Source organism: Pelodiscus sinensis, chromosome 23 (assembly GCF_052426305.1).
Source record: "Pelodiscus sinensis isolate ZL-2025 chromosome 23, ASM5242630v1, whole genome shotgun sequence".
Classification (NCBI taxonomy): Eukaryota; Metazoa; Chordata; order Testudines; family Trionychidae; genus Pelodiscus; species Pelodiscus sinensis.
The window spans coordinates 15,802,753-15,825,183 of NC_143074.1; the positions used below are offsets into that span (position 1 = coordinate 15,802,753).

Genomic DNA, 22,431 nt, shown 5'->3' on the forward strand with positions numbered 1-22,431 from the left:
TGTACTTCTGACAATGAGCCCACTTATCTAGGTGTCTACCAGTAGCCATGCATGTTTGAAAATGTCAACTTCTATGAGTGATGTGTTGTAATGAGGATATAGGACTGGTTTCTGGAATGTTAACAAGATTATCTCCATTATTAAAGACTCATCAGTCAACCAGAGAGTTAGTCGTAATTTTAAAAGTTCTTTGACTTTCTTTAGAGTGTGGAATAATGTTCTGAAAAAGACTGAAGCCGATGAGCTAAACTGTCATCTGTTTTCACTTCATATTACAATATTCTTTTTGAGTTTCGGCTCGTGTTAACCAATCACATATCTGCTTCTTTCACTATAGGTTGGTCCTCATCTCAGTACCTTTCCAGACCGTGACGCTCATAAAAAGGCGTTCAGTGTCTACCACTCAGAAATACCTGTGAGATGTGGTCCCCTTGCCCAAGGCATATATACAGCCGCCTGAAAGCTCCACAGAAGTCATTTACTGAACAATGTATTATGTTAGAACACTATGTTAGCAATAAATTTAAGATAGTGCACAAATATTTTTTCAAGTTTAGAAAGGCTATATTCATGTTGGTTCAATTGAATAAATCATCAAATTTATCATTGTTTCTGGCCTGTCATATACATTTGTTTTCCACACAGATATTCTCACCAATCTTACCATATCAAATAAAAATGGCCATACTAGGTCAGACCAAAGGTCCAACTAGCCCAGTAATCTGTTTTCAATGCCAGGTGCTTCAGAGAGAATGAACAGAACAGAGAATCATCAAATGATCCACCCTCCCCCATCACCCATTCCCAGCTTCTGGCAAACAGGAAACAAAAAAAATCTGTCACTGTGCTCAGGTTAATAATGCTACCGTGTGTGTCCCCCTTGGATTCAAAGTGGTAGCACAAAGTTATCTTTATCAGCTTAATTACATGGCTACACTGAAGATAGCTCTTCTTTCCTTCATAGTACAGGAGACAGGAGTAACAGTCCCTGGTTCCCTGACTTATATTTTGTCATGTATGTAATATTTCCCAGTATATTCCAATTGATAAACAATTCCTCCCACAGGCCCACCCCCAGTAAAGCACCCAACGATGTGTTTAACTTCAATGAGACTTAAACGCGTGCTCAAGTATTTTGCTGAATTGGGGCCATAGTTCAAATGAATCCTTTACTTGAAGCCAGACAATGAGGAGGACATTTGTACCTGATTAACGCTTGGTGTCATGTAGCAATCAGGCCTGTCCATTTTCTGCACGGCAGCCAAATGAATTTACAAGCTCGGCCAACTTCAGCACTAATGATGACTAGGTGCCCAACAGAATTTGGCAGGCCCTGGGCAAGGTGGAATGGAGTGTGACTGGGGCCCTGGAAGTGGGCGGAGCCTCAGGAGAAAGGGGTGGTGGTGGTGGTAGTGGTTCTAGGTGCCAGGGCTCAAGAGGAAGGGGCAGGGCTGGGGCACTAGCTGTCCCCAACCAGCCCTTCAGTGTCACCTGGGACTTCAGCGGTGATTGAATAGGGTTCTAGCCACTGCCCTTGCAGGGGGAGCTGGCAGGGAGTCCCAGGCCCTTTTAGATTACTGGGCTCCAGGCAGTGCTTAGGGCTGTGTAAGGACCTAGCTCAAGAGAGAAAGGAATGATGCAAACAGCTATTTAAAATTTATTTTTGCACAGTGCCTAGCGTAATGGGGCATCTTTCCCCCTTTGGAAGGCCTGTTTCCTGTACACATTACGGTATTGCACGTAGATGCCCCATTACGCTAGACACTGTGCAAATGCATTTGAAGACTTGGATGTGCCTGGAGGAGCAGCATTTACACTAGCAACTTAAAAAAGGCCACTCCCAGAGGGAAGTATCACCTTAAGAAAGTGCCTCTGAATAATGGGCCTGAGCGCTTTAATTGCTCTTCTGAGAAACTGTTTGCAGAATAATGAATTACTCCTATGCATTCTGCTTCTCAGCTCTATTAACGCGTCTCATGTTGTACCAGAGAGATTTAAATACATTTTAAACAGCTGTTTGCATCATTCCTTTCTCTGTTGAGCTAGGTCCTTACACAGCCCTAAGCACTGTAGCGCCTTAGCCCCATACAGTCATTGAAGGGGATATAGCCTCATAATGCCCAGCCCCATGTACAATGCTAATAGGCAGCTGGGTGGGCTTGCAACCAGCCAAAAGATCAAACTGGCTCCATGCACTGGCTGCCATGAGAATACCTGACCTTTTGCCAGCCTGACCTTTTGAGCCTGGGTGCAATGGAACTAAGTCCTGCATGAATAGGGAGGATTTTTGACCCGGGCACTAAGCAAAACAGGCACTTTTCTTACCTTGGAAGGATGACTCTGTGACGCTGGCAGCTTCCTGGGGAAAGGCAGGCCCATTGTGTTGAGTCTGAAATGTCTGAGTGGCTCTGGCTCTAGGGGCAGCTGCTGCTTACCTACCCATTCATGTAAGGGAATATCTGCTCCACCCTGAGCACAGGTGAGCCTGGAGAGAGGTGTGAGAGGCTAATTCCTGCAATAGATGCTCTATGTAGTTCTCTTTCTCTCTAGTGTGTCTGCACCCAGCAGACTATACGCTGAGAGAAGCTGGGTGAAACGAGAGACTTTTTCCATCGTGCAGGGGGGGAAGAAAGCTGGGCCTTGAAAGCCTTGTTTTGCTAAAATGTGACTTGGCTTAGAACCTTGCTCCTGAAGCCAAGTCACGGTGCAGCTAATAAATTCTGGCAAGAGGCTCTCCACTCTGCCCTGTTTTTAGGGTTATATGCAAGCTGCAATCTAGCAACAGGAAAACAACTTCCTTGACCATATCAAGTCAGCTGGTTTGAGGGCTGTGTAACGGGAAAGGACTGTGGTAATAGTATCCCTCTCACTGGAAGGGCTTCATTAGAGCAGGGCTTTAAAAAAGGGCTTTTGATGGACTTGACCTAAGCTCCAGGGGTCTGTTCCCTACTACACTATGCTAAGATTCCCTACCAGTTGGAATACAGAGGCTGTTGCAGGGCTGGGTGCCAGATGCCCACAATAGACTATGAGGGTAAGATGTAATGGTTGAGGCAAACAAAAGAGAGTTTAAGGGGACTGGCTGGTTCCAGGGATTGCTAATGGACGGTGGAATGTTTCACCTCCAGATTGCCAAGTTGAATCCCAAAGCAAAAAGTTGCCACAGCCGGATGGCTGTTTGGTCGCCTGCTCCAAAGCAAATGGGAGACCCCGCACTCCTGAGCCTGCTGGGCACCCAGCCACATCACTTCTGTTTGACTCAGTTCCCACCCTAAGGTCTTGATTGTCAATCGCTGCAGAGAGGCCCAGGGCTGAATGGGGGATGGTTGATGCCTGAGCTCCATTCTCACTGCAGGGTGGAGCACAATGGCAGGGTAGTGCGGGAGAAACTTGGCCTGCTGCTGCCCATCTAGCACCAGTGCACTAAGAAAAAGAAAATTGGGATCTTCTGTCCAGTGCACCATGATGCAAAGTGTTGGTTCTAAATGCAGTTTTCTTTATCTGCTAATTTGTTGCAAAGGGAGCCTTAGCATTGTGCAAAATGGGGGTGTGGGTTACCAGCATGGGCAAATATCCACCTATTCACGCGGTATCCAGGTTGGCTGCCTATTTTTCAGATTCACTTTCTTCTCCCACCTCTTTCCCCAGCCCTTCTTCACAGGATGCTGCTTGTCCTGCAGTGACACCCACTGGTAACTCTAAGATGCTGAGGCTGTTGCAGGTTTCCCACAGCTGGGCCCTCTTTACAAACACCAGCCTCCTCGCTAATGATTTCTGCAAGCACAACGCTATGCAGGTTAACTCTGGTTTCCCTTTGCCTTTCTGACAGAATCTTAGAATCCCGGGGTTAGAAGAAACCTCAGGAGACAGCGAGTCCAACTCCCTGCTAAAAGCAGGATCAACCCCCAGCTAAATCATCCCAGTTTGGGCTTTGTCAAGCCTGGATTTAAAAACCTCTTCCCAGATACCTGCCCCCCTTCTTTCTATCTTCATTTAGGTCATAGACTATCCTGCGTACAGCAGGAGCTGCACATCAACTCTGTTTCATTCCCATGTCTGCAGGAAGTACATGTCCTTTGCAGTAAATGCAGAGTTTACATGCCATCATATAACTATTAATTTAGCGTATAGGTTAGCCTCCCAATAATCCCAGGTGTGCTTTAAAGACTTTTTTTGTGACAAGAGTTACACAAAAAATAGCTGCTATTAAAAAAAAGAAGAAGCTATTGCTTCCATTTATAACAGCACCCAGGCTGACCTAAAATGTCCTTGCCTTAAAAATCTGCATGTAGCCTTCCTAACTGACTGAGATCATTTAAAAGTCATGACCAGCTCTCACGCTCTCAGGCACATGGAGGGCTAGCTCTACCCCACAAACAGAACAGGCAGTCACCTACAAGGCAGCAAGAGCCAAATCCTCAGACCCACTGAACTCTTACAACTCCCATCAAAATCACTGGCAGTTGTAGATGCCCCATGCCTCTGAGCACGTAGTTCTAACTGAGGAATACAGGCACCTCTGAAAGAGGAGGCTTTTCTGCCATTTGGCCACGTCTAGCCATCTAGAGGCAGAAAAGCCTCTTCCGGAAAAGCAATCTGAAAAAGCCATGCAAATTGCAGAGCACAATTTGCGTAGCTTTTTCTGAACAAAGGCTATAGTGTAGACCTAGCCAGAGCGTGTGTGTGATCAGAAATGCCTCGAGAATACAGATCTCAATAGCTGCTATGCTTGTGTTGTATAAAATCACTGGACAACAATCCTATAATAAGGACCAGGTCCAGCAGAAGTGTTGGGTACCAACTCCTGCTTCAGTCCATGGGAGTTAAAGGACATGCAGCACCTCACAGAATCAGGCCCTAAAATCTGTAATAAGGCACTCATTAACTAAACGATTTAGGCCCAGATCCTCAAAGGTAACTCCATGGGAGCAAAGCACCAAAATAACTTTGAGGGTCACAGTGCCTTAGGCGTGGTAATAGAATGCACCAGACTTTCATTTCTCAATCAATATCCAACAGTGTCTCAGATTAGTGTCCCAAAGTTGCTGCTGGCTGCATGGTGGCACGCTATGAGAGGCATTGACAGTGCTTGTTCCAATTCACAAGTGTGTACAACACAAAATAAACGTGCATATTTGACACCAGAGACCCAAACTCTCATGCTATCAGCTGCAAATGAAACTCCTGATGAAATTAGTGAGCATCTGGTGTGTGCAAGGAATGCAATATCAATCTGATATTATTAACAGAATGACCAGTGAGCAAATGGGCCATGGATACTGTAGTACTTGACTTCTTCTCCCTTAAAATGGGCCCCTTTGCCAGGTTTGAGGCAGGTTGTGAACACCTGGAGGTTAATAAGGTTATAAGGAAGAGCCAGCATGCCAAACCAATGGAATTTCCTCCTTTAACAGGGTTACTAGTCTAATAGATAGGGGAAAGCTGCAGACATGCTATATCTTGATATTCATAAGACTTTTGGCACATGGTATTTATCTCACACGGTATCCTCATAAGCAAACTAGGGAAACATGCTCTAGATGTAATTACTACAAGGTGGGTGGAAAATTGGTTGACCAAATTTAAAGCTTAGCTAGCAATGGTTTTCTGTCACACTAGGAGGTCAGATGGGGAGGGGTGTGGGTCCCCAGAAAAGGTGATTCTTGATTCTGGTGCTATTCACTACAGCCGGTCTCTGCCTTACGACCACCTCCACTTATGACCATCTGCACTTACGACCAAAGGCTCTGAGTTATGAACACGATCTGCGCTTATGAACAGCGTGAACAGTAACTCAATGGGATCCGTATAACGAACACTTCGAGTTATGGCCAAGTGTTTGGTCCGTAACTCGTTCGTAACTCAGGGACCAGCTGTATTTTCATTTGTGAATTGGATAATGGAGTGGAAAGCATGCTTATAACATGTGAAGCTGACACCAAGCTGAGAGGGGCTGCAAGCACTTTAGAAAACGGGATTAAACTGCAAAATTGAATACGTGTCAACCATGTGATGCAGCTGCAAAACGGGCTAATACTGTCCTGGGTCTATTTACAGGCGTGTTATGTGCCAGACATGGGAGATATGCTCTACACAACACTACTGAGGCCTCAGCCAGAGAACCATGGCCAATTCTGAGGGCCATGCTTTAGGAATGAGGTGGAAAAATTGGAGAAAGCCCAGAAGAGAACAACAAACATGATACAGAGTTTAGAAAACTGATCCATGAAGAAAGATTAAAATACTGGGCCAGTGTAGTCTTGATGATTTCTCCAGGTCCCTCCCAGCCCTGCATTTTGCTGATTCTATATTGACAGAGCAGTGGCAAAAGCTTGCATTGCTTCTGCTGCACAGGTTGCTGCTGTGACTATGGATAAATTGGGATGCCCCATTTCCTGTGCAATTGATCTCTAACATAGCCCCAGGCAACAGAATATAATAAATAAAAACTGTGCTCAAGGCACAAGCCTAGGAGCCAACCACTGAGGTTCTATTCCTGGATTTTCCACTGACTAGCTGTGAGACCTAGAACAAGTCAATAAGGGCCCAGTCCTGCCAAGTGTTGAGTAATTTCAGCATCTGCTGAAGCCAATGGGAAATGAAGGCAGTCTACGCCCTGTAAAAGTGCTTGATACTTCATGGGGTTATGTCCACAGCTCCCCTTCTATATGGCACATCTAACTGACACCCACCTACCTCACAAACAGTTGAATGCCACACTAATTGCTTGGAAAACACTGTGAGGACATCAGATGGAAGAGGATTACAAAAGGCAAAGTGTATCATACTATGTTGTAATGGCGTTACATTTCTTATTTTGCTCTTCCATCCGGTGTTCAGTTCTTCTACATATATTTTGCTGCGTTAGCTCCCCCACTGTCAGATTCAGCTAGAAGGGAGAGTCGGTGAAAAGTCCAGACCCTACATACACTTAAGCACATGTCTAGAGTGATTAGTTTCACTGAAGTTACAATCCTAATTAATTTATACTTAATTGAAGGCAAGAGGACTAACACCTGGGCAAAGTTAGGCATGTGTTTAAATCTTTGGGAGATTAAATCTGGCGTATGGCCACCTTCAATCATGACATATATTAATTAATATGATTTATTTATTAATGATCTAGCATCCAGCAGCTCAAGCAATGGACCAGGACCACACAATGGTTGTCACTGTACAAACACAGAACCAAAACACAGACCCTACCTCCACAGAACATATTTACAGAGAGCACTATTTACCATGCAGTGACTGCTATGTCTACACTGCACTGAAGTTTGAAATTAGATATGCAATTTGAGCTACACAAATTGCATATCTTATTTCGATCTTGTTTCAAAATAGCTTATTTCGTCATTTGGCACTGTCAACACAGCACCAAATTTTGAAATAACCCGCTATTCCAAAACATCCCTTACTCCTGATGAAACGAGGTTTACAGGGATGTTAGAATAGCAAGCCCGAAATAATGGGTTTGCTGTTAAGACGTGGGATAGCTATTTAGGGATACTCTGGTATCCCCAAATAGCAATGCATTGTAGAGGTAGGGACAGTAAAGGAAGAGATTCCAAACCCAGACAGAAAAATCAAATCGGTCCTTTAAAAAAACCTTTAACACAACCTGCTCCAAAGAGCTTAAAATCAACTCTCCTCTTCCGTTTTCCTAGCTTACTGTGTAAAAACTCTGGAAACGGTGAAAATTCATCTGCATGTAGTCATTTCCCCCTCTCTGCCCTCCCCCCCCAATATAATGAAATATACGTGACTGATGAGGATGGCCTTTGAAAGACCCCTACCTTGCATTACCTGGGAACCTTACCAAAGCGTTGTAACGCTGGTGCTTTACCAGTAAATGCAAGCTGACAACTTGAGGTCCCAATTTCAAAACAATTTATATCCCCCCCCCCCCCCGGCGCATGAATATATTTGTATTAATTAATGGCATGTCGCTGTTATTATTATTATTATTAGCAACATCAGATACAGAGCCCCGGGGGAATTGCTTTATCATGGGTCCTGTCACATCTGAAAAGACAATTACCGGCTGCATTGCTCCGACCCCTAAAAAGAGGCAAGCCCACAACTGCCTCCGAAATACGGCTGGATCTGGGCTGCTGGGGAGAAGTCGCGGGATCCGAGCTGTTAGGGGGGCATGAAGCGAGTGGGAGGAGGGGGACGGGTCAGAGGAACCCGACCCGGGTCGGGTTTCACTTCATTCACACTGCGCGGTTTAGCTCAAGAACTGAGCCACGAGGCGATTCGCGTTTTGGAATCTAAGCGATCGAGTTAACGTGATTCCCAAATACCAATCGCCCCAAATCCGTTTAACCCGATTTGTCAGGGAGAGGCTAAAGTCCTGGCCACTGGCTGTGCAGAGAAACCAGGTGGCAGCGGAGTGGGGAGGGAGACGGTAGCACAGCTAATCCCGTCGGATTGCCCAGGAAATCCCAAAGAGCGTTCGTGATCCACCTTGAGCTGTTCCATCCGAATTGAAACGGCGCAAAACGACCTCTTCGGGCTGCCCGCCTTGCTCCGATTTAGGCGCACGCGGAACCCCGTCCGCTCGGGGAAGGCTGGCTCCGGAGGGGACTTTCCCGAACTTGTGCGGCGCGCCCTGTGGAAAAGCAAACGACTCACAGAAACACCCTCTCCCTCGAGAGCCGCCAGGGAGAAAGCGATCGGGTCGGAGTCCTGGTAGCGAGCACTGGCCGGAAAAGAGCGTCCCATTCCCCCAACTTGTACCGAGTCTAAACTCGCCTGGAAGAGGGAGATTTGCAGCTCTTGCTCTTCCTGGGGATGGAGACAGACGCCTGATCAGCCAACTGGAGGGTTTTTTCCCCTTGACTTCCCCGGGCTAGTGCTGAGCCCCATTAATCTAGGGGGCCTGTAAAAAGACAACTTCCGAGGTACAGTTATAAGTCAAGCCCTGCCTCCCTCCCCCCCATCACTACCCCTTTGGCTGATAAGGACTTTGGGCTGCAACGTGGCACGGCTCTAGTTAAAGCAAGAACGGCCAATAGCCACTTGAAACAAGTCTCTGTATTGACTCTGCGCAGGGAGCTCTGAAACTACCACCCCCCACCCCGTTAAAAAAAAGAGAGGGAAAGAAATTCACCGCAAGATTCCCTTGGCTAAGTTCGAGAGCGTGCGAGCCTGCTGGGGGGGGGGGGGGGGCAATATTAATAAAAGTGAATGAATAATAAAGGAGAACGAATACGTCTCTAAAACCCTGTGGGGTGTGGGCAGAGGATGGTCGATTTCAATGGGGAGGCTAAAGGCAGCGGCTGGCCAAGCCCACATCAGAACTCCACACGCACGAAGTTTGGGATCGCAGTCAGCGGGAGGAAGAGCAGCTTTGCCCCCTCTCGGGAAGCGGCGGAAGACGCCCGGGTGTTACCTGACCACTTCATAGCAGGCGTCCGGGCTGGGCAGAATTAGGACGGTGTTGAGGACCACTAACCCGGGTCAAGGGGGGATCAGGGCTGAGCACCGCTGAAGCGACCGTACACAGAGTCAGGTGGGGTAAGGTCCCGTTGTAGGGGAAGGACGCGCTAAGAATCGCCCCTAGACTGTGGGTGCGTATCTGTTCTTGGAACCAGAGAAGGAAATGTATTAGCCTGGACATGAGGCGAGCGCGTGCTGGAGGCCGGGGGAGGGGAGGCTCAAAGTCCGACCCAGAACTCCAGGAGTAAGTCCTGGAAGCGCTGGCAGGCTCTGCCCCTCTGTGACAGCTGGCAGCCGCGTTCCATCCTCCCGGGGGATCCGACGCAACTTCTGCAGTCCCGAAGCTCGGTGCATTTGCCCGCTTCCAAGCTGCTGGCCGCGGGGATCCTTGGAAGAAGGACAAGAGGCAGCAGCCGCCTGGACCGAAGGGACGGAAGGAGAAGAGGCAAATAAATAAAAAGCGAGAGCGAAAGAAAAACAATGATTTTCGTGTTTTGTTTTTAGAAATAACAAAACTATGCAGACAGATCCGCGCAGTGTAACCTACAGAAACGACAAAACCCTACTAGATAGAAGTACCTGGATGAATGGACAGACAGGCAGATTTGTCTACAAACCTTTTGAAGGTGCACACCCGCTAAAAGGACGTGGGAGCTCTCCCAGATGCATTGCCAGGGAGTAACTTGAATTAATTACAAACTCTGCTCCGATTGGTATACTTAGCCCCTTCAACTAGAGGCAGCGATTTTAGGATCTTAGGAAATCTGTAGATAAAAAAGAGCTACAAAATCGAAGGGAAAAACCAGTTTCTTTGGGGGAAATAGGAAGGTGGTTCCAGAAAAGTGGTGCGGAGGATCCTTTAGAGTCCTCACCGAAATGCAGCCCCGCAACCCTTTATTTCATCTGCCTTTCTGGAAGACTTTTGAGAGAATAGGATAGAGTAGCTTCGCCTGCCTTGAACTGAAAACTCGGGAACGGAGTGTGAGTGGCTCAGGTATAAAGATCATTTTTAGGCGTTTAACGAGGAATGGGGTCCCATTGCCTCGTGGGTTTAGTGGAAGGGGTTAGACTAGCAGAAAAAAAGCCAATCAGGTAAAATTCTTTAGCGTTTGCAGTGATGAGAACCGTCCTCCCCCCTTACGATTCTATCGATTGTTCTGTGTACTAACTACATAGTACGGTAACACCCGCCTTTGTGTGTGATTTCTTTCTACCTGGTGGATCTGAGATGTAGCTCATTAAAAGCTAGACCATTCTGATCTGGATCCGTCCCCTGCGTTATTATTATTTCCTCTCTCGGCTCTAGAACGATATATACTGCCGATTGCTCGATTTACGGGTCTATTATTCTTGTGGCTTTAGTCTAACTATTATTACCTCTTTAGCACTAGCTTGTTTAAAAAAAAAAAAACCATCAAAAGCAAACCAGAATTTCGCTAGACAGAGTCCGGCAACGGAGCAAGAACATTTAAATTATTTTTAAATGAAAACAATGTACAGAGAAGAGGGTTTGACCAACCAACAAATGCAAATAAATAATAAAAAAGAAACGGGGTCCTTATTAAGAGCAATTGAAAGAGGAGAAGAAAAGTCTCACGGCTCCTTTCTTGTCTTCAGCATTTAAATCTTTCGTCCGTGGGTTTTTTTCTTTTTAAACACGCAGAAAAACTTTCTCAGCGTGAGAGGAACGAATAATTCAGCTAATTGTGGAAAAAGCAAAAGTTAAAAAAACCTACCAAACCCACACACATCCACCCGGACCTACCCCCTATTGGTAATAACCCCATTAAGAGCTTCATCAATGGTGTAATGAAAGCAAACAGGGTGGAAATTGCCTGTAAACAGTTGGAGCTGGGCTGTAATTAATTCAGTGTCTCTTTTAATCAAACTGAAAGGAGATCAGGTTCCTGAGTCAGTTGTGTGACATCACCCCAAAAGCCCCCCAGCCAATGGGAAGGGAGAATGCTCAGACACGTGGCCGGGGCACCTTAAAAAAAGACGACGAGGAAGAAGAAACCCAAACTAAAGTGACAACAAGTTCGGTTTTTTTTTTAAAGGGGAACGTGTCACCAGCGGAGCCGGCAGGTCGAGCCTGCCGCTGCCTCTGTCCGAGGTGCTGAAAGCGGCGCGCCCCAGACGCGGCCAGGAGGGCGACCCATTGAGCGATTTCGACACCATGGGCGCAGCAGTCACCGCTCCCAGCCGCTGAACCTTCCAGCCAGCCTTTCTGTCGCTGGACCAGCCCGATGATTTAGCTCCGAAGCAGGATCCGGCCGAGGTGCTGGCAGGGCCCCTTCCCCCCCCCTCCCCAGCCATCCCACCCCACTGACCTCCCCCTCCCCCTCGCATTGATTTTTTAATCATTCACTAGTTAGGGCGCTGAAAACCCCCTTGGACCGATCTTTCCCTCCCCTTCCAACCTGCGGGCGCTGGAGTGCGGAGCGGATGTATTCTTTTGGAGGGGGAGTTGGGCTTAAATCGAGAGGGTGCGGGAGGGGGGAGGGTGTCCCCGAGCAAAGTTGGACTTTTTAATCCTTGTTCTCTTTCTGCCTGTCTGTCTGTCTGTCCCCCTGACCGCAGCTGGCTGGGATGCTGAAGGAGACGGGCTGAGCCGTGGATCTAATGCGCCGCGCCCTTCCCCCGCCGGGAATTGTTGGCCAACGGGCTCGCTGGACCCCGGACTGAACTTTGCCTTGTCTCAGCCCCACCCTCGCCCGCCGGGTCCGGACTGCCGGCCATGTCAGCCTGAGAGGGGCCGAGAGGGTGCGACCGGCTGGGGCTGGGGCCCGAGCCTGGCCATGGAAGGCTCCACCGCCTTTGGGATCGACTCCATCCTGTCCCACCGCGCCGGCAGCCCGGCCGCGCCCAAAGGAGACCCGCTGATGGGGGAGTGCAGGTCCCCCCTGGAACTAAGCCCCGGCTCCGAAGTTAGCAGCGGGTGCCCGTCTCCCCACTCGCCGGGGAAGGAATGTCTGGAGGCGGGGGCTCCCCGGCCAGGCGCGGCCGCGGGCTTGGAATCTCACCTCCAGCCGGGGCAGGGCTCGGCGCCTTCCCAGTCCCGAACGGTGACCTCGTCTTTCCTAATCAGGGACATCCTCGCCGACTGCAAGCCCCTGGCTGCCTGCGCGCCGTACTCCAGCAGCAATGGCCCGAGCGGCGCGGAGCCGGCGGGCCGCCTCCCAGCCAAGCCGGGGGAGGACTTTCGAGAGAAAATGGACAAAAGTAGCAGCAACGCCTCGTCCGACTCGGAGTACAAAGGTAAGAGCCGAGGGGAGGCGAGGTCGCCAGCTGCCCCAGCCCGCGATGAAAGCTGCCCCAGGCTTGGTTTCTACGTCACCCTCCCCCTCCTAGCCTTTCTTTCCACTCCTTGGTCGGCTGTGAAGGCATTTGAAAGCGCTTGACATTTTCTACACTCCCCCTTCGCATCCAGGAAAGCGCTTGTCCTGTCTCCGGGAAAAAAGACTCAGACAGCGGGTTGATTCGGTCCCCGGTTATTTCTTGGGGGGAGAGGGGTGTCTTAATTTGCTATCGCTCCCCTAGGTTCTAGCTGGGTTCTTTACACCTGCGGCCGACAGTCCAGAAATCAGGGATAAATAAGCACTATTCACAAAGCTTTAAATAGTGGGGGGAGGTGTGTGAATTTTTCACACAAACTTTAAATGGTGGGGTGAGGATTTATAGCATCGGACGGTGGCCCATTAAAAACACTGGGGAAAAAACATACAAATGAGCCCGCTTCTTAGATTAAACCCGCAGAATTTCCTTGCTCCTGTAAAGGTCTGAATTCTGCTTGATCACACGAGTAAGTACATGTCCAAGAACGCCATTCGTAGATTTTATTTTAGCAATTTCGTTCTGCGACGCTGTGTCTTTGCAGAGGGTAAGTGGCTAGTACATCGCGCGTAGAGAATTCGCCCCTTAGACTCTTGGAATTTTGCCCTCTAAATATTTACGAACTAAAAGAGCCCGGAAGAAATGGGTTTAGATTAATTCGTTCACTGTTGGACATGCAGGGGAGCTGTGAGCGGTTTTTTTAAAACAACAATATCATTTCAATAACAACTTCAGGGTGATCAGAATTCATTTAACCGCCAATCAGTTCTTTGAAAGCTGCTACCAAGCTTTACAAAAGTATGACCCATAATGGGGAGAGAGAGAGATTCTTTTTGTCTAAATTAGTGAATTTCACTGGTAGAAGACTGGGATTTTAACTTCACGATATTGAGCGGGACATTCTATAGACCCCTCTATTGTTGTGTGTCCCCCCCGCAGTGTTGTCCCTCCCCATGTTGATTTTGGTGAATCTTTGGACGTGAATTTGGTGTCTCGCTCTTTTTTTAAAAAACTTTGCCATGGAAACATTACAAGCAGCTAGTTCTAACCTGTGCACAAAGTCTACAAGGGATGAAATAATTTTAAAGCGACTGTTTGAAGTCTGATTGCAATACGGCGTATTGGCACATCAGGCGGAATGAGATTTCTGCTGCAGACATTCCTAATTTCTGAATATTGTATTTATGGGTGACTGAGAGAAGGAAAGAAGGATATGGTCAAAATAAGCCAAGATTTCCTTGTAGGTAGGGAACTTTGATCTCTGCTTCTCTGCTTCCTTATTTGTATCTTTCTTAACATTATTTTTCCTACTGACCTTACCATTTTAATTATGATTCCTTCCCTTCCTCTATTTTGCACCAGATAAAAAGCCCAGCACCAGCTAAACATTAATTAATTAATCTGGAAGTACACGGGGAAATGTGCCTCTTTAAAATATATTTTAGGTAGAAAATTATTTACCTAGTAGATTTTGGAAACTTTTCGAATATGCTCAAAACGAAGCCGGTTTTTCTATTTTCATTCATTTTACAATATTGACTGAATGAGCGAAGGGAAAGTGATCTGACTGGGTAGGAAAAGAAATTGGCTTCAGTCTTTTGAAGGAATGTGATCAAATGGAAGTCAACATTCAAAGCTTTCCCCCCCCCCCCTCTTTATTTGTAAATTCTGTTCGCCTGTCTCTCCTCTCAAAACTGCCAAGCTGTGAAGGAGATTAGGTAGAAAAATAAATGCAGGCTTGTGACGCCACTAAAGCAGTAAATACAAACTATACATATTTTTTGGATCCTCGATAAGAAACATTACATGGTACAATTTGGTGCGGAAAATTTCCTATCAAAGCCATGTACAGTCAGGTTGCCCGCGAGTGGGAGCTGACAAACTGCATTTCATAGTAAGCGATTAGATAATGATGATACTAATAATGGTAAAAAATAATAAAAAGCAACCCGCACTGACCAGCCATTCCCCCTACAAAGGCCGGGACTTCAGCCAGACACAGCTTTCTTCTTCCCTATCAGGAGAAACACATAGTTTGTGAGCTTATATTCCACTAAAGTGGGGCTGGACATAGATACGTTTAATGCATCAAATGGTAACATGCCTACAATTATTTGTTTAATTGTTTAAAAATAAGGCCTACTCCCAAATATAGGCCCCCTTACACCGTTTTTAAATCAGTCTTTCCCATTGATTTAAATAAGCCTGAACAAAGACAGAGGGTTCTATTATGCCACTGATGTACAGGCAGAGTTTACCGAGTTCAAAGCGAGATTTTTGTTTAAAAAATACTGGCACAGGGCGCTCCTTGCGATTGATTTAGCCCAGATGAAAAATAAAGGCTTCCCATGAGTTTATGTGTAGCCAAACACGAGCCTTTTAAGTGAGAAAACAACCCTGATAGGTATAAGAAAAATTCCCTTGGTAACTGAGCGAGCTTTTCAAAGAAATAGCGTTTAAGGAAGGTGTGTGGGGTTTTTTGTTTGTTTTTTGTTTTTGTTTTTTTTACAACCTAAATAATGGGCTAAGCATATTTGGAGCTGTGTTGATTATCGTTGAGGAAATAGGAGAAACTGTTTCGTGTCAGCTGGACTGAAATCCAACAGGAAGTTTAGTGGTTAATCAGGGCTTTCTGGGAAGCCGGAGGAACAATTGATATTCCAAATTCGAGTTATTTCTCTCTCCCTCCTTTCTTTCTTTTTTCTCCAACCAACCTCCTCCCCTTCTCCCCCGAAGTCTAAACTTTAATAATGTTTAAGTGTTTGGATCCGATCCTGCCCCCCAAATTCCAATGGACGCCTAAGGAAATCCATCTCCAATAACTTTAATGATCAATCAAATAATCCCCAAAGTTTCTCCCCCATCGCTTCACCCTGAAATAAGCACCGTGAAGACTCCATTTTCCAAACTATTATCTTTGCAGAAGTCACAGGCGACTGGTTCCACCGGCCTATATTTTATTTAATTTTTGGAAGGGGAGAAGATGGGGGGGGGGGGTGTTTGTTTCGCCATTAAATGAAACAGAATCTCATGTTTAAGAGCTATTCAGTGGTTTTGGTCTCTATCTGGTCTGCTAGATTCTGGATTTCTGGTTGAAGGATTTGGTTCCCTGGTGGCTCAATTAACCGGATTATTGTCTCCCTACAGAGAGAAATCAACTCGCATTCAACTACAGCCCTGTCACTTCTAAAACCTTGCACAATGAAATTTACCATAAACCCCTGTAAAAACCTAATGCAGCCAATTTATATAAACTGAAGCTTTTTGTTACATAATCTCTTTAAGGGAGGGAGGGAACCAGACCTTTTCTTGCTCGGATTTTCCAATCTAGTACAGATGTTTTCAGGGGTAAATCATTCTTTGTAGCCATCAGTGTCTCTGTGTGCTTGTGATATATTGATCTGCTTGTGGGTATATTATAGAAACACGGAGACTTTCCTGCCTTAATGAACCATCAATAAAACATCTCATTAGGCGTTTTAAAAGTTAAATCATAGCAAAAGCATGGCCTCACAGCGCCACTTCTCAAATATTTCCTTCCAACCCTTTAAGAACTCCATTTGTTTTATGCCTGTGGGCCATATGACATGTGTGTGTGTGAGAGAGAAAGAGAGTTCTTTACAGTATAGTAATAATAACCTGTCAGTGAAAATGGCTCTTTGCAAGCATTAGGTGAATTAAAAGTGCGCAGTACTACAAACCCAACCCCAAAAAGCGCCTCTACTTGATGGTTACCAAAATCAGATTTTTATTTGTTCCTGTGCAAAAAGGAACCAGACAGCCCTTGCAAACCAGTTGGTAGGGTGGGTTGCGGTTGATGCTAGAGGTAGGCCGGATAGCGGGGGAGGAATGCAAAAAGGAACTGAAGCATTTCAATCACAGCGCTCGCAGAATTAGATCTTTTTGAAAATGAGACCTTCAACTCGTAGAGAAAACACGCCTCGGTCCTGAGTGTATCCTCTCTACATGCCATGGAGGTATCGGCCTTTTCCCCAGGAATTTGCGCTCTCTCTCTCTCACACACACACACACACTTACACACTTTGAACGGCATCTCTGGCCTGCAACCCAAACAGGTGCCATTGGCTATTATTTCTCACATCCGGTCATGCCCAGGGTTTGCTCTCCCCCTCCACCCCCCATTTCTGTATTACCTGCCTGCGAGCAGTGTGACATTCGAGTCCCCTGGTCAGCTTCACCGAGAGCCGAAAGGCAGCGGGTCATCACAGACCCCTGGGACTAGGAGAGAAGGGAAAACTCCGGGCCAGACAATAGCCAGGGGGAGGGGGAGGAGAGAGCGAGAGAGAGTTTTTGTGTGTGTCTGAACCTGTGTCTCTCTGTGTGTGCGCGTGTTTGGGTCTATGTGTGTCTGTGTCTCTCTGTGTGTGCGCGTGTTTGGGTCTATGTGTGTCTGTGTGTGTGTGTCTGTGAGTTGGTGTGTTATTTCTTTCTCCGCCTGCGCCTCTCTGCTTCTGTTGTTGCAGCTTAGCCACACACCCCAGTTTGTCTCCCCTCCCTGTCTGACCTGACCCGGGTTTCCCTTCTTTCCCCCCTGGGGCGCAGTGAAAGAAGAAGGGGACCGAGAAATCTCCAGCTCGCGGGACAGCCCGCCGGTGAGGCTGAAGAAGCCCCGCAAGGCCCGCACCGCTTTCACCGACCACCAGCTCGCCCAGCTGGAGCGGAGCTTCGAGCGGCAGAAATACCTGAGCGTGCAGGACCGGATGGAGCTGGCGGCTTCCCTCAACCTCACCGACACGCAGGTGAAAACCTGGTACCAGAACAGAAGGTAAACACACTGCAGCGCCCCCTCCCTGTCCCTTCCCCCGGGCCGCAGCATCTTTGCGTCCGCAGCGAGGCAACCGGCCGGCCCAGACCCAGCCAACTTCCTACAGGCTCCCGATCGGGAAGTTTTTTTTTTTTTGGGGGGGGGATACAGCTGGGAACCCCGGACTAGAGCAGCCCCGAGCCAGCGGTGCTGAGCGAGGCCCGCAGCGCGGCGTGGGAAAGATGCTTACAAGGGCGAGGCCCGGGTGTGAAAGATGCGGGCTGAGAGCGGGAGCGATCAGCAGAGATTTGCTGCGCTGCGGACGCAGCCGGGCGCCCTCGCTTTGGCTGGCTTCGAACTAGCAACCTGCAGCTGCCAAGGGCTCCTCAGCACGTGCTGCTCCCGAAGTGTAACCCGAGGGTAACCCGAATGCACACGCGCAGGATCGGGCCCCAGACAGACCCAGCAGCAGGGGCGGGGGGGGGGGGGGCGCCGTCTGGCCAGTGAAGCGTGGAGGAAGCAATGAAACCCTAAGGAAAAACGCGAACCCTACGCTGCTGCCAGCGGGGCGAATAACCGAAGGGAGGTGGAAGGGGGTGACCCTACCCGACTTTGCATCAAAGCAGAACCCCCCCCCCCCCATCAGATCGCGGGAGAAGCGGGAGGAAAACACGAAGGAGGCTGCACAGGGCGAGAGGAAAAGCTCTTCAGCTGCTTTCACAGCCGGCTGGGCAGCGGGAGAGGAAGCAACACGTGCCGCCCTAGGCCCAGTTTGATCTCCAAGTGCTGGAACCCCACCACACACACACACACAAATCACCCGCAGCCATTGCCTCCTGCCCCTCCCCCCATTTATCCTTGTCCCGCTCCTGGTCTCTGCCCCCCATGCAGGGAGCCAAAGCCACCCCCCTCCCCGCACCGTTAAGGGAAAAAGTCAAAAAAATGTGCGTTCAGCTAAACACAACAGCATAACACCCCGGCCCATCAATAATAAATACCCGGCATCAATAATTAACGCCCGTTCCAGTAATTACACAATTATTATTATGATGAATAATTTAGGGCTGGAAATAGGTCTAGCGCGTCCGCGACAAAACTGTAGAAGGCTGGAGACGCCGGGCTGATCCGGGGCTGCGACCGCCGGCTCTGCGCGTTGATTTTAGAATAATCCGCATCGGAACAAAACGAGCCGCCCGCCGGGTTTTCAGTAGCCCAAGAGCCCCGGGAAGTTCGTCCCTCCTGCCCCACTCTGGGGCTTGAAGGGCGAGTTTTCTTGGAAGTTTCTTACTTGAAAAAAGGAAACAAAATCATAAAATCTCCCCAGTGTGATGCCCTTTGGAAGGGTTTATTACCCCTAGTTCCAGAAAGCGGTGTCGGCTTTCCCCAGGGTCGTGGTTTTTCGTTGCCAGTTGAAAAGCAAGCACAGCATTTGCTTTATTTTTGGAAGGGGGGGAGGGGAGGCCAAGCACAAATGTTGCGAGCATTGCATCAGGGACCGACCTCTTCCATTCTGAGGGGACCAAATTTGTTTCGGGAACTTCAAAGTTTCTTTTCCCCGTGGAGGGTTGTGGTTATTTGTTTTTCAATTTGATTTCAACCCAAGTCCTAAGACTCCTATCACAAAATGCAGGTGCTATTCCTCTCCCCCGAATCCGAAAGCCCTCCCACGAGTCCCACCTTCTTTCTGGCTTCATCTGAAACCTGAGCTTACCAACCCAGTCTGAATTTGGTTTTAAGTGATTTTCAGAGGCTCGCGTGCAAGTTTTTTTTCATAACACCGCGCACAACGGATTAGAAATTAACCAATTTGCAAACGGATGCTAGCGCAGAAAGCGCCCAGCTATTTCTGCACGAGTGTATCTGATCTGACGTTAGTATGTGATCATCATGCAGGATTACATTATCTAGACAGATCGACCCAGAGATCGATCATCACCTGCCTTAGCTGGAAAATTAGAGGTGGCTGTTTCCGATCGCCATATACCCACGTGGGTGCGGTGACATGGTATCATGTTTAATCAGATGCAAAGTGGGTCTTTGCCCACGAATTCTTATGCTCTAATAAGCCTGTTAGCCTATAAGGTGCCACAGGACTTCTTATTGTTTATGCAGATTCAGACTAACATGGCTACCCCTTTGATACTTGGTATCCTGTTTGGGGATCACATCTTGCCACGCGCACACAAAATAGCAGATAATGTGTCTGATCCCAGCTGCAATAATATATATTTTTTCCAGCTCAGGAAAACGCTGGAAAATCCATCTGACGCATTGCCTGCTTGTGCCTCGCCAGAATATAGCTCTTCTGATCACACCACACACGATAAAACACACCCGTGCTCCTGCAGCGTAGTTCGCATGACACTGATGACTTACTACTCTAGTATTGCTCCTTGGCCAGGCATGCATCGAGGGCAATTAATACCCTTGTCAGTTTCCCCCGGAGCAGGTGCGCGCGCCGCGGTTCTACTCCAGCTGGGACTGCAGGCGCCCGGTGCCTGGATTTCCCGGGGCGCGGCGGCTCGGAGTTGCACAGGAAAATAGCAGGAGGGGTGTTTCCACCTCGGCTCTCTCGTGACCCGCGTGTGTTGGTTTCCCTCCCCAGGACCAAGTGGAAGAGGCAGACAGCGGTGGGACTGGAGCTCCTGGCAGAAGCTGGGAATTATTCGGCTCTCCAGCGAATGTTTCCGTCTCCCTATTTCTACCCGCAGAGCTTGGTTTCCAACCTGGACCCGGGCGCGGCCCTCTATCTGTACCGGGGTCCCAGCGCCCCTCCCCCGGCTCTGCAGAGACCTTTAGTGCCCAGGATCCTTATTCACGGACTGCAGGGGGGCAGCGAGCCGCCCCCGCCTTTGCCCCCGCTGGCAGGCGTCCTTCCGCGAGCGGCGCAACCGCGGTGAAGCGCAAACTCCGCAGCCAAGGAAGCCAGGATGCCCCATCTGCTCCCCTGCCTACACCGCCCTGACCATCCGAAACTGTACCCCGAGCCTAAGGAAGGGGGAGGGGGAGAGGCGGACTAGACCCTTGGCATTTGGACACCCACTTAGCCACACCACAAAACCATCATTCACCCTAAGGAAGCAAGAGACACTTTGGAAAGGAAAAAACAAAACGAACTCAAATCTTGCGCGCCCTCGCTGCAGTTACGCGCTTAAATCCTGCGCGCCTTCGCTATCATTTTGCGCGCGCTCTCTCGGGTTAGTGGTCAGAGATACCTAACCTGGAAAGGGGTGGGAGATCGCCTTCCTGGAAATGGAGAAAGGGAGCCTAACAAACAAAAATACAAACTTAATGGAAAGCATCGCTGTTCAAAACTGGGAGGTGGGGGACGGGGGGACGGACACAAAGGATCTATTAAGAAACAGCCCAATAGACACGGTTTTGTGATCGCCCACCCCACAGACACAGAAACTATCTTTGCCTACTTCCGAAAATCTTTCAATATTGGTAAATATTCTCCTCCAAAACATTGAGGGACAAATTTTACCCTCTCCGCAGTCTACATTTCTCCCTTCCCCCTCCCGCACAACGATTCTTCGGCATTTATTCTCTTGTTGCCCATTCAGGCCTTTTTGCCCCTTTCCTCCGCTTTCTAGCACTAAAGTTTGCCCCCCCCCCCAACACACACACAAAAGGAGATTTCAGGACCGAGGAAACACCGTAAGATCGAATAAAGTCAGAATTGCCACGTTGCAGAATGAAAAAGTTTCTCCTCCAGTGGGAGTAAGAGAAAAACTGAATTCATCTGATGGTAAAAGATCTATTTAAAAAATGTTACACTTTAAAGGGACCATGGCAACAAAACGCTGTCCGAGTATTCTCTGCGTGGGTTTTGTTTCCACTCCCAGAATTTATCGCGTTTCCACGCTAGGGCGGCTCGAAGATTCGTTTCATCAACAGGACTAGCTCCCTGCTAACTCCAGGCAGCCCCTTTTTACCCTGTGCTCGTCGCTTAACCATCAATGAGCCCAATGCCTGGGACGGGAGGTGGCTTATGCACGGACCGAGGATCGTTCGCTATACATGGCTCTGGTTATTATTTTTAATGAACATAAAAGCGGCCCACCCGTGCGTCTGTCACAAGCACATCCTGGAAAGTAGGGCTTCCCTCCTGCTCAGGACGCAGCTGAGTTTTGGCCTGAGCAAGGACTGAAGGAGGAAGCAAAGGTAAATTGCAAATTACTAGCTCCCCGAGCATGGCTTCTCATTTTTGCGCGTTGGTTCCAGGCTCTGTTCTGCGCTCTCTCTCTTGCTTTCTGGTCACTCCCCGCCCCTTGTAAGTAACACTTCTCAGTGTGCAGGAATTGGGCAGCGGGGTGGGCAGGATGGGCCGACACGAAACATGCAACATCGGTCCCTTAATTCGATCCATAATGAACCATCCACAGGTCCCCGACCCGTGGGATTGCAGCGGAGTCTTTTTAGGCTAAGCCAAGAGTTCTGAAAAAGTATGTAACTAAAGGGGGGGGGGAATTTGTAAATACGCGTGTGCAAAATGTATATGAATTATTTATTTGTGAACCCCGAGGACGTATTTGTGTAAGTGATTCTTGTAAGTCTGTATCCCGGATTCTCCCGTCTGGACTTTGCAAGGGAAAGAAGCGAAGGAGAATTCTGCTTTAAAGAGAGCAGAACAAACAACAAACAAATCCCAACTGCTGGCTCTCTCGCTCTTTTTTAAATGTGGAAATAAACTTCTTTACAAACGCGCCGCTCCAGTCCTTGGCCGGCTTTTTATGCTGTTTACTCTGGCGGATCAAAGAAGCCAAAGAGGAGGGAAAAGAATTGGGGGAGGGGAAGGGGAGAAAGAAAAAAGTTTCCCCGAATCTCACCCACAGGCAGACAGATTTTGGCCACTCAAAGAGGGGACCTGATTCTGCTGGGTTGCA

At 48.3% G+C, this 22,431-nt stretch overlaps 2 protein-coding genes and 1 long non-coding RNA gene across 4 annotated transcripts in view; 2 read left to right on the forward strand and 1 right to left on the reverse strand.

Moving 5' to 3' along the window:
• CFAP77 (cilia and flagella associated protein 77) overlaps positions 1–611 on the forward strand; it is a 127,297-nt gene extending 126,686 nt beyond the window's left edge. Inside the window, exon 6 of the mRNA XM_075905745.2 lies at positions 338–611. Within this exon, the coding sequence (XP_075761860.1) occupies positions 338–460 (123 nt within the window). The 3' untranslated portion in view covers positions 461–611. The remainder of the gene's footprint in view (positions 1–337) is intronic.
• The window catches only part of LOC142819347 (uncharacterized), a 72,887-nt gene extending 70,486 nt beyond the window's left edge, over positions 1–2,401 (reverse strand). The window contains exon 1 of one of the 2 annotated variants that reach the window (XR_012897217.2): positions 2,326–2,401. This is a non-coding gene — a long non-coding RNA (uncharacterized LOC142819347). The remainder of the gene's footprint in view (positions 1–2,325) is intronic. The other variant, XR_012897216.2, reaches the window with a different exon arrangement.
• A 9,002-nt stretch (positions 2,402–11,403) lies between these two features.
• Positions 11,404–22,246, forward strand: BARHL1 (BarH like homeobox 1). Its single transcript, XM_075905785.2, has 4 exons — positions 11,404–11,722; positions 12,025–12,702; positions 17,341–17,563; positions 20,148–22,246. The coding sequence occupies exons 2-4, from the start codon at positions 12,243–12,245 to the stop codon at positions 20,440–20,442; spliced, it is 978 nt and encodes a 325-aa protein (XP_075761900.1). The 5' UTR covers positions 11,404–11,722; positions 12,025–12,242; the 3' UTR covers positions 20,443–22,246.
• The last annotated feature ends 185 nt before the right edge of the window (positions 22,247–22,431 follow it).